The 16,033-nt window shown below is 34.3% G+C and overlaps 1 protein-coding gene across 2 annotated transcripts in view; it reads right to left on the bottom strand.

Moving 5' to 3' along the window:
* Nucleotides 1–1,287: 1,287 nt before the first annotated feature.
* Nucleotides 1,288–16,033, bottom strand: part of LOC142158895 (cadherin-19-like) — a 96,796-nt gene continuing 82,050 nt past the window's right edge. For both annotated transcript variants that reach the window (XM_075213254.1, XM_075213252.1), the window contains exons 10-12: nucleotides 8,565–8,682; nucleotides 5,382–5,630; nucleotides 1,288–3,116 (exon numbers count right to left, since the gene is read on the bottom strand). In XM_075213254.1, the coding sequence (XP_075069355.1) occupies nucleotides 2,704–3,116; nucleotides 5,382–5,630; nucleotides 8,565–8,682 (780 nt within the window). In that variant the 3' untranslated portion in view covers nucleotides 1,288–2,703. The remainder of the gene's footprint in view (nucleotides 3,117–5,381; nucleotides 5,631–8,564; nucleotides 8,683–16,033) is intronic.

Raw genomic sequence — 16,033 nt, 5'->3', positions numbered from 1 at the left:
TAATTGTTATGCATTGAAACTTCACCTTTATAAACACAATGGCTAGGTTGTTATACCTTATATTCTACTAGATTGGTGTTTTATGTGTTTAATTGTCATGTCATTGTTTAATTAGAGTTTTTGTGTGCAATATTCTCCTATTTGGATTGTACTGCTTAATATATTCATAAGTTCTGTATAGTTTAATTTATTCACAAGCTCCGGACATAAGGCGCATTGGTATGCTGTATGTTCAATCTTTGTGAGTACTAATAAAGTTGGTTGCGGTTATCGCGCCTGCGCACTGAAGGGCGGGGTGTGCGCATGTGCCAATATGGCGGATCCGGTCCATAAATAACCAGATTGCTTAAATTGCTCCTGAGGAAGTCTGGATTGATCCAGACGAAACGCGTTGAGATTGGTTGCTATTTCTATGCTGTTTCCTATACCCGATGTAAGTTGTTTTATTACCTTGTTTATTAAATCAATCTATATACTACATTGCATTTTCTCCAATTCTATTTTGCCGCCATTTGGGGGAACTGCTGGTTGTGGAACACAAGTTTAAACTAAAGGAATCCTGGTTTAGCTACTGAGTTGGAGAGTGCCGTCTTCTCCAGGGACTCTGGTACACAGATTGCATTTTTATCTTTGGTGATTTTATGTGAAGGGGCTCTCCTCTTTGGGGTTAAAAACACCCTTTTCACTATATGTGGCTGGGACACATTGTGGTGTTACCATTCTCACACGTGGTGTGTTTTATAATATATACAGTATTACACTATGTTCCGCATTTTTCTGCATTGAACTGAGGTCCGGAGGTACAACTACTAAGGATGTCCCAGTACATGATAAGATCTACTTACCAAATATTATGGTACGCATGCTAATACACTTCCAAGTGTTTATATTTTGATTTTACACTATGAGGCGCCCTGCCTGTCTTCTGTTGCAGCATATATATATATTTATATATATATATATATATATATATATATATAATCTGTATTATGTATTTCTTAGGATGTGGTTTATTGTATGTAGTATGCTTCTTTACTTATTTGTGATTTACTGTCAATTTTATTCAAGATTTATGTGTAACCCTATTCTAGCACTCTGTTGGATATAAAATAAATACATCAAAATTGTCATTATTCAGAGTATTTACAAGGAAGTTATATAAAGTAAATTAACCAAATTAACTTTCTTTCACTATAATACTAAATGTTTCCGTACATATTATAGTAAACATTCACAGTTTCTTCTATAAGGATATAAACCAAATGTACCAACTATCACTTTGTCACATTGCAAAAGAAAGCAATATATTAAAGCTTTTATCTTTCTTTTTTTAAATAGTAAAAATAAAGATTTCTGTGTAAATAATTTGAGTACATATCTAAATGGTTTATAAATGTATTTTACGTTATGTATTTTTTAAATCATATTTGTTGCATCTGAATCAAGCGGTTTGTTTCTATTAAAAAGAAAAAGCTAAAACTCTACTAAACATGCATAGGTTAGTGTATTTTCCCTAGAGGTTAAATTGGCTTTTGGTGTAATGAACCATTCATATTCAGATCATTCTATAAATGTAGACATAGTAAACAGACCCCACCTATGTGTGTCATATGATTAATGATGGAGAAGTCAAGTAGTATTCAATGAAAGCTAAATACAGCAAGATTTGAAGATAACTGCATATATGCAACTTGTCTATATAATACCGGTACTTCAAAGAAATAACATTGCTATTGGATACTCATATGGTTGAATGGCTTGAAGACAGGAAACAAATGTTTGAGCCTTTTGTAAATTTGTAGTAGAATTTGTTTTTGTATGGGCTGCTACTGTATTGACTCGCTGGGTTAAACTCAATGATAAAAATGGAATTAACATATTCTTAAATGGACATTTAACCATTCCCTTCTATTCTATTGTAGATCTGTGCCCTGTTGGGTAGGTAGGAATTTTCCCTTCTGTGCTAAAGTACTGCAACAAAGTTCTCACTGATGGTGATTTTTTTTTTTTTACTTTCTCAGGTTTTCCATCCACAATGTGCTTAAAATATAAATATATTTACTCCACTATGCTACCAAAAGAAATTTCATATTTCACTAAAAAAAAGAAATAAAAAGTTATTCCATGTGAATACTAGCATGTCATCTAAATGGGTAATTCAGATTTTATATACTCTTTAAGTCTTTAAATGGTTAATTCAAATGTTGCAGTCATATGCATGGTATATTTTACAGATTGTTTTAACATTGTATGTCCAACTAGATGAAATTCAACTTTACATATTATATGATGAAAAATTAAACAACACTTAACATGCATTTCAGGAAATCTATCCCTAATAGAAACAGTATAACAGTAGTAATAAGGCAACAAGTTTACATTCTAAAATATTTTATAACCTGTACATGTATTTCTAAATTACTTTTATTTGAAAAAGTAACAAATTAATTTACCAATTTGTCAAAAATATAAATAATAACTTTATATTACAAATCATTTTTTAAAATGAACCATTGGAGCTAATTCAGAAGTTTAGTAAAAAGACTTTACAGGTCATTTTTAGTAACATATGACCTTCTTTCACTGTAGCATTTATTTTTAAAGTCATGTACTATATATTGTACTGTAATTGTCTTTTACAAAAATGTTGTATTTGTAGCACATCTACATACATTTCAAACTGTGACACCTGGTCAGATTTTTTTAGAAGTATGGACCAATATTTGAACCACTTGACTCTATAGAACTAAGTGATCCAGAAGTTGAACCTGTTCCCTCAAAAGCATAGCTATGAAGAGAGTCTAATGGAAGAATACTTGGGTCTGTATTTGCTTCTTCTAATTTTTCTGAAAGGTATTCTCTAAAAATAGCAACATCAGGTCCTAGACCCAATGACAATCTATACATACTTTGAATATCAGTTCTTATAGTCCGTTTGGTTTTATGTTCTCGCATCACTGTGTGATGTCTGAGTCCTATCATATCAAAAGCTTCCGTGTCCTCTTCTCCCCCTCCTTCATCATCATACTTGACAATGTTCTCTTTTAAGTCTTCTCCTTTCTCGGTCAGGGCAACATGATTCTTCTGGAATTTCATGTGCAAAAGTAAAGCCAACACTAGTTAAAGATAGAAGACATAAATCAATTGAATGCAACTAATGTGTCATTTATCATAAATACATTAATTTCTAGTATTTTCTGTAGAGTACCTTTGTACTTCTATACTTTATTTTAGTGGAAGCTTCTTGCTTAATATGAAAAATAGTTATTTCTGGTATAGATAAACTTTTTAAAGTGCCATTATGCATAATATTACATAATATTAATATAACTTTCCATAAAACACTTATGACTATCCAATTGCATGTGGCAAAGATTCCAAAAGATAACCGTTGAATTTTATGGCAGGTAGTTGATAACAGGTTTAAATTTTATTTCAAACTATACTGACCTGTATGCTTTAAAACACCTTTAAAATGCAGTTAAACTCAGATGCAATCACCTCTCAGGTATAGGGGCTTGCATCTAGCAAGGGCTAACTTGTAAGCCACACCCAAATAAGCCTTAAATAGGCTTAATAGACAGCTGCTATGACTACATAAGACAATATTTTGAGACAAAACCAGAGAAAAAATAAACCTGTGCTCGGTATATGTATACAAAACAAAGACAGTTGTTATATATATTATATATAGGTCAGTGTAGGACCTGCATGTAATGAGACGCCCTTGACGCTGGGATACAGACTTAAATGTTTTGATCAAAATGTGTACTAATACCTCATGCTTTAATTTTCCTAGATGCATACTGTCTTTTTGTTTTGTATACATATATGGGCATTTATATTGTCATGCAGACGGTACCATATATAATATGGGCTATACTGAGTGCAGGCTTATTTTCTCTCTGGTTTTTATATTTGTATGGTTGTGCCAGAATTTGAAATCCTTGATTATAACCAGATTTCTGGATTAGCGTTATGGAATTTGATAACATAAAAAATAATAATGAAGATGATTAGGGGTTAGCAGATCATGCATATTTGATTTTGGTAGACTGTGTAAGATCCATCAACAGGTCACTACTAAAACTTATTTTGATTGGTTTGGCTTCAGATGTTTTAACACCTCTGGCAATATGAATGTCACTCATTGCACATTTTAAAGATATAACAGGAAGAGATTATAAAACATGTATTTAACCATTACTGATAAATGACAGCATGGTAATGCAGTCCATTGATCGAATGCCATAACAATATAAAAAGTTGCATTTGTACAAAGAAAACAAATCAGTTGTTGAAATAGTGTTGATTACATCATTAGCATTTATTATAATTGTATTGTTAAATTAAGGTTGTATGCATGTCTAATATATATTTTCTGACTAACTTATATGTGAAGAATAAACAAATTAAATTATAAGAGTAATTTCTGATGGGAAGTACAAGCACAACCTTGAATAGCAAATATCCAATGTAATTAGTATTACTTGTGATTTGGTTTTTGTGCACATGAATAGTATTTAAGTGTGACACCAAAATTTTGAATGGAACACAGCAAGCAAAAGGAATAACTGTTCCGTGAGGGTTAAATAAATAAATATGGTGATGAATGGGCAAATTTTGAGACTTATCATGTGCTTATGGTAATCAAGCTTTGCAAACAGGCATGTTTTTTAAATGTAACACATTTGCAATAATTTAGACAGTAAAACATTATGATTTGTAGTTTTTTTTTACATTGTGGCTTTTTATATAACCGTCCCTTAATATTTATGGCAATGTGAGTTAGTCAGTTTTGGTTAGTTCAGATTACTGGACAAGGAGTTGCATCACTAATAAGATGGGACCAATAAAGTATCTATAAACTTCTAATCAGATCAAGTCATTCTCTGCTTAAACTTTGTCCACCCACTCTGTTAATGTCAGGGAACAGGAAGAAAAGTATAGGTTAATATGAAATGCACCTCAAAGTTCAATACATGTATATGAAAATAGCATGTCTTCTGTTTTCATAATTATATTAACTATAATTAAATTTTATTATAGGAACGGAAAAGTAGACAATAAATGCACCTCTCTGCCCTACACCCTGTCCTTCTAATGACGTCACACTTTTCAATTATAAAATCTAAAAACAGGCAGACGGCAGATAAAAAACTGAATATGTAGTTTGATGGAGCTTATTGATAACAATATACATTTGCAGTTTAAATAATTCATCCTAAAAGAAAATGTTACCTAAAGAGACGGGTTTTGTTGAAAATAGGTCATGTTTTTGACCTTTTAACAAATATTTTCAGCACAATACAGTGATATATTGTAAAATGATGGGATGGAATTCACAGATTTATTTGTGTATAAAACAATGTATAAATTACCTAAAATTAAAAAGGTAAAAACTGAAATTGCAATAAATGCTCCGGAGTTCAAAAACTTAAAAAAAAATCCTCCTTGCCTACAAGACTCCTTGTTGTTATCAGTGCCACAGTCACACACTTTAATGGTTAGTGTGTTGGTGCTGCTGAGTGCAGGGGTCCCATTGTCACTTATTATAATTGGTAAATAAAATAGTGGAGTCTCTTGATAACTATATCCATCTCGTACTGCCAAAACGGTAGCCGTGTTATCTGAAAGAAAATTAGAAAAGCAAAAACTATTTTGTAGAAAGTGAAAGCACACATGTAACTAATAAAAAGTTCACATAAATGTATAATGTATGTTATATTACTTGCCAACTTGATGTAAATAAAAAATGTATAACAATACTAAATTAATTATGTATTCGCTTTCATTCACAAGTACATTGTCATTGCAGATTTCCTGACACAACATCATCTTTGAAACAAATTATAAAGTAGTACTGTACTGTCTATGTCCTTCTCTGCCTCAATCAGTGATTGTCTCATAATTATGCAACCTTTCCTCCAGTGATAGTTCATCTTACAACATAATAGAATAATGGATTGGAATGCATCAAAATTGTGATAAAGACTTCAATTTGGCTTTCAGAGGAGATATATTCATCCACAAGATTAGTCAAAAAGAAATGTTAGCATATTAAATTTGGACAACATTCATCTTATTAAAATGTATAGAAAATATAAAATATGGAATAATTTTAGAAACATTTTTAAAAATGTGACCCCCTCTCCCCCCAAAAAAAAGAATACACAAAAATTAATTTTATGTATGGTAAATTTGGATTCATATCTTGAACTGGTGACTATAGGAATATACTAAGTGGCCAGATGAGTAGATAATAATATTTAGTTAATTATTACAATTAGAGATGTAACAAAAAATAATTATACAAATGATAAATAAAAGGCAGTTACCATCTAAAAAACCTACAAAATAGCACAGTATAAGAGAAATCAATAAATCAAATGTATTAAAAATCACATAATTAAATGACCATATGTTTTAATTTTTCATTTGGTTTCACTTTGAAATAAAAATTCTAATGTCATTCCAAGTTTTTCATATTTCTATGTCTACCCTCTTGCTTAGCGCAACCATGGATTTTGTTTATGGGAGTACTTAAATTACTTTACCATACATGTACATCATTGTACACATGCATTATATTTAATATAAAGTTGAAAAAAAACGTAAAGGAAGTGTTCGGAAAGTATTGCCACCACTGCAATGACACCATGATCTGGTAATTTCTTCATGGTAAAAGAGGAAAATTAGCACAAAAAACAGTTGCGTGATGTTCTAAATGATTTTAAAAAACTCTGTGGGTTTATAATTAACTCATATTCCTTAATCCATTTAGTTAACATACATTACTTTATTTTCTCTTTTGATTCACTTGCTATAAATGTGTTGGAATTGAATTAGAATGTTGGGAATATATTTGACACAGGATGTTTAGTCCAACCTAGGATATTTTAAATGTCTAACATGTTGGATGCAAGAACTGTTTCATAGAGAAGTGCTTTCAATCAAACAGTCTTTCCATGTCAGTTTAAAATGAGCTTTAATATGTACTATCTGGGAACCTGGCTCCACCTCTCTCACTAACATTACCACATAAATGGACAGGTCACCATCTCACACTAGATCAGCACACATGTCCTGAAACTATGTGCTGCTATGAACATTCTGATTGTATAATGGACTATACATTGTTCTATCTACACCATTTCAGAAATGGGTACACACTGGTATGCAGGATAAAGATTGATAACATAAATGTGCTCTGGCTAACAAATTATTAAACAGGAGATTAAATCATTGTAGAACCTGGGACAAAAAATACACAGTACACTACACCATGAGGCTTATGTATATCATTAATTATTCATTATGGATCACAAAATAAATATATTACCTGTCTAAATGCAATCAAAGTTTGTATGCACTACAGCAGTACTCCATTTGTGTGTGTAATGAAATGTGTTTAACATAATATGTTTTTGATATATTTATGTTTATATCAAGGTTTGTAGTAGTGAAATCTGAATATTTATAGAAGACTATGCTTAGTTAGATGTTGGCTCTACTAGAATATTGTAACTTTCAGTTTGAGTAACTGCTACAGTTAAGAAGCTTTCACTTGAGTTCATCAAACATGAAATAGAATGACTGCTTTTTATCTATCTATCTATCTATCTATCTATCTATCTATCTATCTATCCCTCATGCACCAGTGTTTAATAGAGCTTCATAGAAAGTGTTATATCATCTACATTTTAACTATATTAACAGCCTTATAAGGTATATTTAGAGACTCTTGTAACAATTCAGTAGAAGTTTAATCAGTGCAACCACTATTGTCCTCTGCAGTAACAAAAAGAAAAGTATTTTTACTGCAATTAATTTGTAAAAAAAAGTTGATCTATTCATGTCATCTTTGATGGGGAGGTTTAACCAGCAGAATAGCGTTATTCCACATCAGTAGAGAAACTCAGTCTTTTTTATCCTTAACCCTTACATTAACAAAGTGTTTCTTTTTAAATAAAATGTTACAAAACATATATTAATTCTTATCCCATAGCAACCAATACTACTGTATTGGTGTAATGCAAGAAAGACTGATGAAGGCAAATATCTGATAAGCTGAAATGTGTTACAGTACTATTGCACAGTTCACACCACATGAACAAACCTTAATGTCTCAGTACACATTCTTGTATTACAAATCAAATTTACATAAAATACCTAAACATGAAAACGGATAACGTAAGTAAATGTATATTGCTGATATTTTGTTTTCATTAATAAATACCATATTTACATATAGTCAGATTATTAGGGCTTTACACCTATTGTGTGATAAATGCTTAGATTTCACAGCTTCCTTCCTGAGAGCTTTGAAGAAAGGGGAACTAGTCCTTACCAATCAGATGCCACTCTGACGGTATTACATTTTCTTCCCTATTCAAACCAAAACTTCTCCATTTAATGCATTTTAAGATAACACCCGTGTAAAGAAAGGTACAGTAATTTAATCCAAATTATATTATCTGATGCTACAGAGCTGGAACGGCAAAAAAAACAACAATGTGACATATTACACAGTTACATATTTAGAAGTAGATGAAGAACATTACCTCCATTGTCTATGACAGTAAAGTTTGCATTGCTTGTGTCTTCAGGAGGTAAAATAAAGGAGAATGGAAGGCTGAGTGTAGGTTCATCTTTATCTACTGCACTTATGGTCTCTACATGCTGAAAACAAATGCCAATATGTTAATGTTTTTTTGTAGAAATATTATAAACTTAGCACAATACAGGTAATTAGGTAATCCTCAGAACCGAAATGCATCTAAAGTACTAATTAAAGTAAGGTAATCGAAAATATGGATTTGCTAGGTAAAATAGCATGAATGCTGCAATTATACATTTCTTTTTTTATAACATGCAATGTACAAACAATAATTTTAAATCACTGAAAAAGGATAATGCAATCCATGGGCTGCCCAATATAGAACTGTGTATGTGTAATCTAATGTTTGAAAATCATTTGAGTGCTCTAGCAAATTGATCAGAAAAAATTACAATTCTGTTTTCAATGGAAAAACCATGCATAATGGATAGTTGAATGGATATACCATGTGGTATCAACATAACTGGAATATAGTTTATATGTTTTTTTTTCTGTCATTTTATTGGTAACATCTGTATTATACTGTACTCTTCCTGATAAAGCACCAACATTTTAAATGAGTCATTTTGCAAGCAAAAATGTTTAGGAAAGCATGACATTTACGCTTTTCACCTCTTTTCCATCACATGAAAACAGCAAGACATTGCATTCTTTTGTCAAATTGCAGTGACTATGGTTTAAAATTGCTATTGATTTAAAATACTTTTTAAGCAACATTAAATTCCTTGCAGCCTTACAGATTTTCCAAATTATACTGATATGTTTTCAACAAAGAAGTTTAAATAAAGGGGATACCTTGTCACCTGTAAGATAAAGGAGATACATGTAATAGCTGTATAACCGTAAAAGAAAGCATTGGAAGCTTTCAGGAATGACCCTTAACACACAGCCAGCTACTTAATAAACAACACTGTCTTACTAAACAAGCTGGTGACTTTTGGGCCATTGGCTGACTGTACCATTGTGGAAACTATGAATGTAAAATCATTATACACTATTATAACAACATTCCACACTAGGATGATATTGCAGCAAGCAAAGAGTTTCTAAATCAGAATAACCTTCCCTTATGTATAGTGATGCCTATGAATTCATGTTAACTACTTGTCATTTAGCCACCATAAATATTTGCAATAGAGGGGAGTTATTATGGAAAGTGATTTTACTCCACAATGTGCAAATCTTTTTATGACACAACTTGGAAATAATTTCCTAACCTCCTATAACACCAGGCCCTGATCATACTACAGTTATATTCTTCATCATCATGAGCAGCTATTTATATAACGCCACTAATTCCGTAGCACTTTACAGAGAACTCACTCACATCAGTCCCTGCCCCATTGGAGCTTACAGTCTAAATTTCCTAACACACACGTCAATTTGATTGCAGCCAATTACCTGGAGCACCTAAAGAAACCCACGCAAACACAGGAGAACATACAAACTTCACACAAATAAGACCATGGTCAGGAATCAAACTCATGAATCCAGTGCTTTGAGGCAAAAGTGCTAACCACTAAGTCACTGTGCTGCCCATATTGATGATATTTTAATGATTTGAACTGGTAGGATCAAGTTGAATCAAGATCTTATCTTATATCACAAAAAGTTCGATCAATTAAGTCAAATCATTCATTTAAAATGAAAATTTACCAACATATACTTTATGGACACAACCATTGACATCAAAGACAGCATATCACAAACCAATACTGCAAACCATCAGGCAGATCTTTCACCTGTATGACAGTTTCTATTCACAGTACATATTTTTAGCCAAGCCTTGTGGTATAACTAGATATGTTCAGTTATTTCGGAAAGTGATTTACATCTAAACTTCCACTACAACCCACATATCACAAAACACAGCATAAATAATGCTAGTCATCCCACAAACCACAACTAGAGATACTGCCAGGGAGCTACAGGCCATGATGTATAAAGACAATAGACTTAAAAATATTTCTATGCCCACCTCTCCTGGTATACAGACAACCACAAAGTTTAAGGATTCTTCTGGACACTAATTGCTTGTCACAAACTAGCACTGAAACATATCTTTCTTAGCTCAAAAGACGTAAGTACTACCCACATATCCTATTTGCAATCATAACACCAATTCCTAAATCATCAGAGTACAATATTAATGTAAGTTATAATTGTACATGTATGCGGTATCTCAAAATGCCCAAATGTCGGAATACATATCTGTAGGTGAATCTGGATAGAGCCTCCGAAAAAATAGAAATCTCCATCGCTTCACTGTGAAGCACAAAAAAAGTTTACACTCCAAAAGAGTGATTCTATTGCAGTCCAAACTATAGCCTCAGTGTTATGAGAATTACATTACTGAGAGTGAAATAAAGTTGTGGAAATTTAAATAGATGACAACTTTTAATACAAACAGGCTCAATCTGGGCTATGATAAATTATCTAACAAAAATGCATGGTCTGTGGTCATTTATTATGATAAATATTTGTAAAGACTCACCACCTTTCTCATTTGTAACATCAGGCAATCTGACACATAATACCTGCTATGTATGTGCTGCACCATCAAATTCTAAGATTCCAGCATTTGTTTGTATCTCCCAGAATCCTCACATGCAAAGTTGCGGGTGATGCATCTGCTATGGAGACCCCATTTGTATAGGTGAATATTTTTGCATTAGTGGTCTGATTTATGTACAGCACATGGCACTAGCACACTAAAGTAGCAGCATCAGCGGGGAGCAAATTTTGCATTTTCCTATGGGAGGAGCTAGGCAGCTTGAATTGTCTGTAACTAAAAAGCAGATTATTTACATTTTTAGCCCACACACAATCAACCGACAATTTATTTTTCAAACAACTTTTGAACGAGTTCCAAGGGGTGTGTAGGGAACATATACTGGAGTTTTTACAATTTAACTAGGCATTTAGTAAAGACTTGTTTCTTCCATGTCCTTAGAGGTGGTGAAAGTAGACACTCAGTCTGTTCTCCCAATGAGATAATATTTGGACCATGCAGATGGACGTAGTTCTACCCATATACAAATGTACCAATATATGTAATAAAGACAGACCCAAAGTACTTCTTTCATTCTTATTATTTAAGACATTAAAGAACCTTAACCAAGCATGTTAAGAGTATTTTGGGTAGAATAGCCAAGAGTGGTTAAGAAGATAGTTTTGGAATTTGATAAGCTTATTTGAAGAACTGAGTTTTCAGGGAAGGCTTGAGCAAAGTCTATTTGTATGATGGACAAAATTAAACAGTGTGGTCTAGAGGCTAGTGGCAGAGGTGTTGAGTTGGGATATATTTTGAGACCAGGGAAGAGATGTATATTGGTGCAGTTTTGTTAATGGCTTTGTGTGTTAGCAGAAATATTTTATATTGGATTTGGTAAAATGCAACCAATCAAGGGAGTGACGGAGCAGTAGAAGAAAAATGTTTTGCAAGGATCATTAGTCTAGCTGCTGCATTCAAAATAAATTATAGAGGTGTAAGTCTGGTTAGCAAAAGACCAGTAATATATGATCTCTCAGGGCCTTGTGTAGAGTTGGATGTAATTTTAATGTTTAAAACACTGGTGGAAATTGGTTCCCAAAAAAGACACATTTTACATGATATTATGAGCTAATTGTATTTAAACTGATCATCATCACTATCAGTTCGTAAATTACACTAGTTATCATGCACCTGCAAGTTTCTTGTCTCCTCACAGGCATACATCCAGCTGAGTTTCAGTCTACATAAGTCGCATTTGCTCCAACATGCCCTTACATGACACCTCCTTCGCCCATTCTCTATCTTCAATTGTAAGTGGCCACAAGCAGCCATAATTTCAAGTTGTGATTCAGACAACATATGACGGCAACCGTAACTAGTGATTTGTCGGCATACACAAAAGCAAAAAAGTGTATTATATACAGAAAACACTACTCAAGTCCATTTTTACAGTACATGAGTCACTCAAGGAGTATCTTGAGACAATGATTACATTTGTGCTTGTGTTGTACTTCAGCTTTCTTTTGTCTCCTGTTTTAAATCAGTGCAACAGTTTTAACACTTAAGTTCCCATACTACTATAGATAATTATAAATCATTAAATTCTGAAGATACAATAAGGTACAGAACATCAATTGTAATGCAATCATGAGCTCACATGTAAAAAGACAAAAGGCTACATATTTGTCAAGTGCAGAAGTGATATGATCAAAATGTTTGAAGATGAAGCTGAATTCACTATACTATTCCCCATAAAGCTAATTATTTTATACATGACAGCTTCACTTAAATGCTTATTGAATAGTTTTAATGCTTGTGACAATCAAAGTCGGTTTGATAGGCACAATGCAGTGTCTTATTAAAATGAACTTTAGAAATAGAATAATTATTTGCCCTTCAGCAAAACTAATTAATCTTGCTCATGTATAAAATTCGACAAATTACATAAAATATTTGCAGTTATTTTAACATTAAAGGCAGATGTCTTTTTCTATATCATATAGGGATTGTGCTTCTTTCATAGTTGTTATGTCTGGGTGGGGAAAAGTCATGTCTCAGGCACTATAGACATCCAAACACATCCGAACACATCAAAAGTAACAAGGCTTGAAAGGAATTGCAACATTTAATTGATACAATATCTTAAGTAAAACTCCTGACCTTTCCCCCCTACTGACTAATATCCAGATCTATACCAAGTATTGACCTGTTATACACCAACACTGTTGGGACCCTGGGGTTCCCACATAGTTTACCAAGGTTAATCAATGTAGGGGACCTTGCTGATATGCTTGGCATAAAAATCTGGTGTGTCCCCATGATTTACATTTGTCGGACCAAAAGTATGACTGTGTCTGTTGCGGAGGGAAGAGAGCGTGTGTGCATGCCACCGCTTGAGGTCATATGTAAGCAGGCACAAGCAGTGTTCCTGTGCTTTCTCTACTCAACGACGATAAAGACATGGTCGCATCTGTCTGCTGCTGAAAGTAAAGTAGGGACAGTGGAGCAAGTCAGAGCCCACCAGAGGCTCCGATTAAAGCCCGGAGAGCAGTGAAGATGAGTATACCCCTGACACTTTGGAGGAGAGCAATTCAGATGCCAGTGGTGATGCCCCATTGCCCGCCAGTGGAGTAAATTACTGGTACCTAGAGATCTGCTCTAAGCACGACTATTCTGTACCTGCTGGCAGCAGTGTTTTAAACATAGAGGGTCGGGAAGACAGTGCGATGTCTGTCCAAATGTTGTCCAGAAACCGTGATGGCTCCAGGGCATATAACAAAAAGCAGTACTGCCTGTACTGTGAGACGACCCTCTCAAAATTAGTATGACATATTGAGCATGTTCACCACAATGAGACTGAAGTAGCCTGGGCCATGAAATAACCCATGCACTCTAAAGAAAGGTGCATGCAATTGGCACATCTTCGCAGTAGGGGCATCTTTGCGCACAACGCTGAGGCGCTGAGGACAGGACATGGCGTTCTGATACTGCAGACGAAGAGATGGATGCTAAAGGCTGCATGTACTCTACAGCCAGCCAAGGCTTGTTTGCAAGAAAATACCTGTGGAAACACCGGAAGACATGCAAGCTAAGTCAAAGGGGCAAGAAGCCCACACCTTGCAAAAACAGTCAGAGTCCAGTCACTGTGCACGTTTGCTCCGCCTGTTTGGCCTGACATCAGTGGTGGCTGTTATGAGGTTCTTTTATGCAGCATTTCACACCCAACCAGTTGCGATCTTTCAGTATTGATTGTTCAGCTATAAGGCACGCAACACAGTCACGCTTACCTGGCACCCAACATGTTTAAATAAATTTTATCATGTGCTTCTCCCCAGCTTGGATCTCCTCTTTGTCCCAGGTCTTTCTCCGCAATTCTTTACAATCTGAAAGGAATTAGAGCGGGCGACACTGTGAAATACAGAGTTCTGAAAATAAACAGATGTGTAAATGTCCGAGGCAAAAGTCAAAAGCAGACACAAGATTTACAACTTACCATCTCTGGATCAATGTGCATCTCATCCAAATTCTTGCTTTTGAATTCAGCAAGTCTGCCACTTCCGGGAGCCAATAAGAGTTTGCTGATTTTAGCTAGTTGGAGGGTACCTTCTTGGAGGCGGTAATGCTGCCGATGCACCCTGATTTTTTACCCAAGGAAGCCTGCCAACTGATTCAGTTATCTGTTATTTAGATTGTGAACCTTTGAGAGAGTTGCAACATGCTTCTGAAGCTTCATGGAAGACAGCATGTGGGGGTGATTGGTCCCACATTCTCGTGCAAACAGTCATATGCAGGTGGAGCTGGGCTGGCAAACATGTAGACATTTTGGATATCTACTCTGCATTCTTTATGCTTCTCTGCAAGAAGTTTCTTTACAGCTTACATGGATGATGTCAGCAGCATGGATGGGTACTTTTTCTCCCTCGTTTTCCCCGGATTTCAATGCGAATGAAGTGCTGGCAGAGCTTCCTCTCAACCTTGGAAACTGCTAGTGCCACATCTTCATAGAGATTCTAAGTATTCCTTGAGGAGTAGGTAGTCAGCAACATCTTAGAAACTTCCCTATCCCTTTTTTCGATTGAACAAGATTATCTGTTCCAGGATAACTTCTCTAAGCAGTGTCCAGTGGTTAAGTGTAGGCTCAGTGGATAGACCACTTCGGTAGGCTTGCTGGTTAGAATAAAGAAATCATTTAATAATGTGTATTGTGCCTTTAAGATTGCTTCAAATATAGTGTATAAGTCTATCTTAAGAAAAATAATGAGTACATGGCAATGTTCCAGGAGATGTGTAAAACATATTAAATAATAGATAAGAGAAGCGCTGGTAAGAAATAGTTTATTATAGATAACATTGTAAGTAGTGTTTTGAAATTTACTTTCCAAGGCTAAAATCATGACAGATTTATTGCTCCAATTATTTTAGACATATGATGACAGGTGTTATATCATTTTGCATGCTATAAGAATGTGTATTCTTGATTGTAATAATCAGAACCGTTTCTATACACACAAGAGATGGTGTTTTGTTCTCTCTGTTCTCTAATTAATCAATCGATCAATCAATGCATGCATAAAATAAGAATTCCTTTGATTGTGTATAGCTCAGCTTCAATCCACTGATCGCATACATTGGAAATGACAGTAACAAGTGCATTTTTTTCACACCTTCTGTGAAAGGTATGTTCCACTTTGGTGCCTTGAAAACTCTTAAGTCATCCATGAGATCAACTCATTCCATGGTGCCTCATGTATCTTCCTGAAGTTGCGTGTGTTTTTCAACCGCAGCAGTGCAGCCCTTCATAAAAGCTCAGAACACCACAATGCTTGCTATCTTTTGCAGGCCATGCCCAACCTTGAGTTCCAGCGAGTGTGTCTTAAATGTACCTGTCTCATCATCATAGCCTGCTACCAGCTTTATAA

Source organism: Mixophyes fleayi, chromosome 5, assembly GCF_038048845.1.
Source record: "Mixophyes fleayi isolate aMixFle1 chromosome 5, aMixFle1.hap1, whole genome shotgun sequence".
NCBI classification, from domain to species: domain Eukaryota; kingdom Metazoa; phylum Chordata; class Amphibia; order Anura; family Limnodynastidae; genus Mixophyes; species Mixophyes fleayi.
This window is presented reverse-complemented; position numbering and strand designations above follow the sequence as displayed.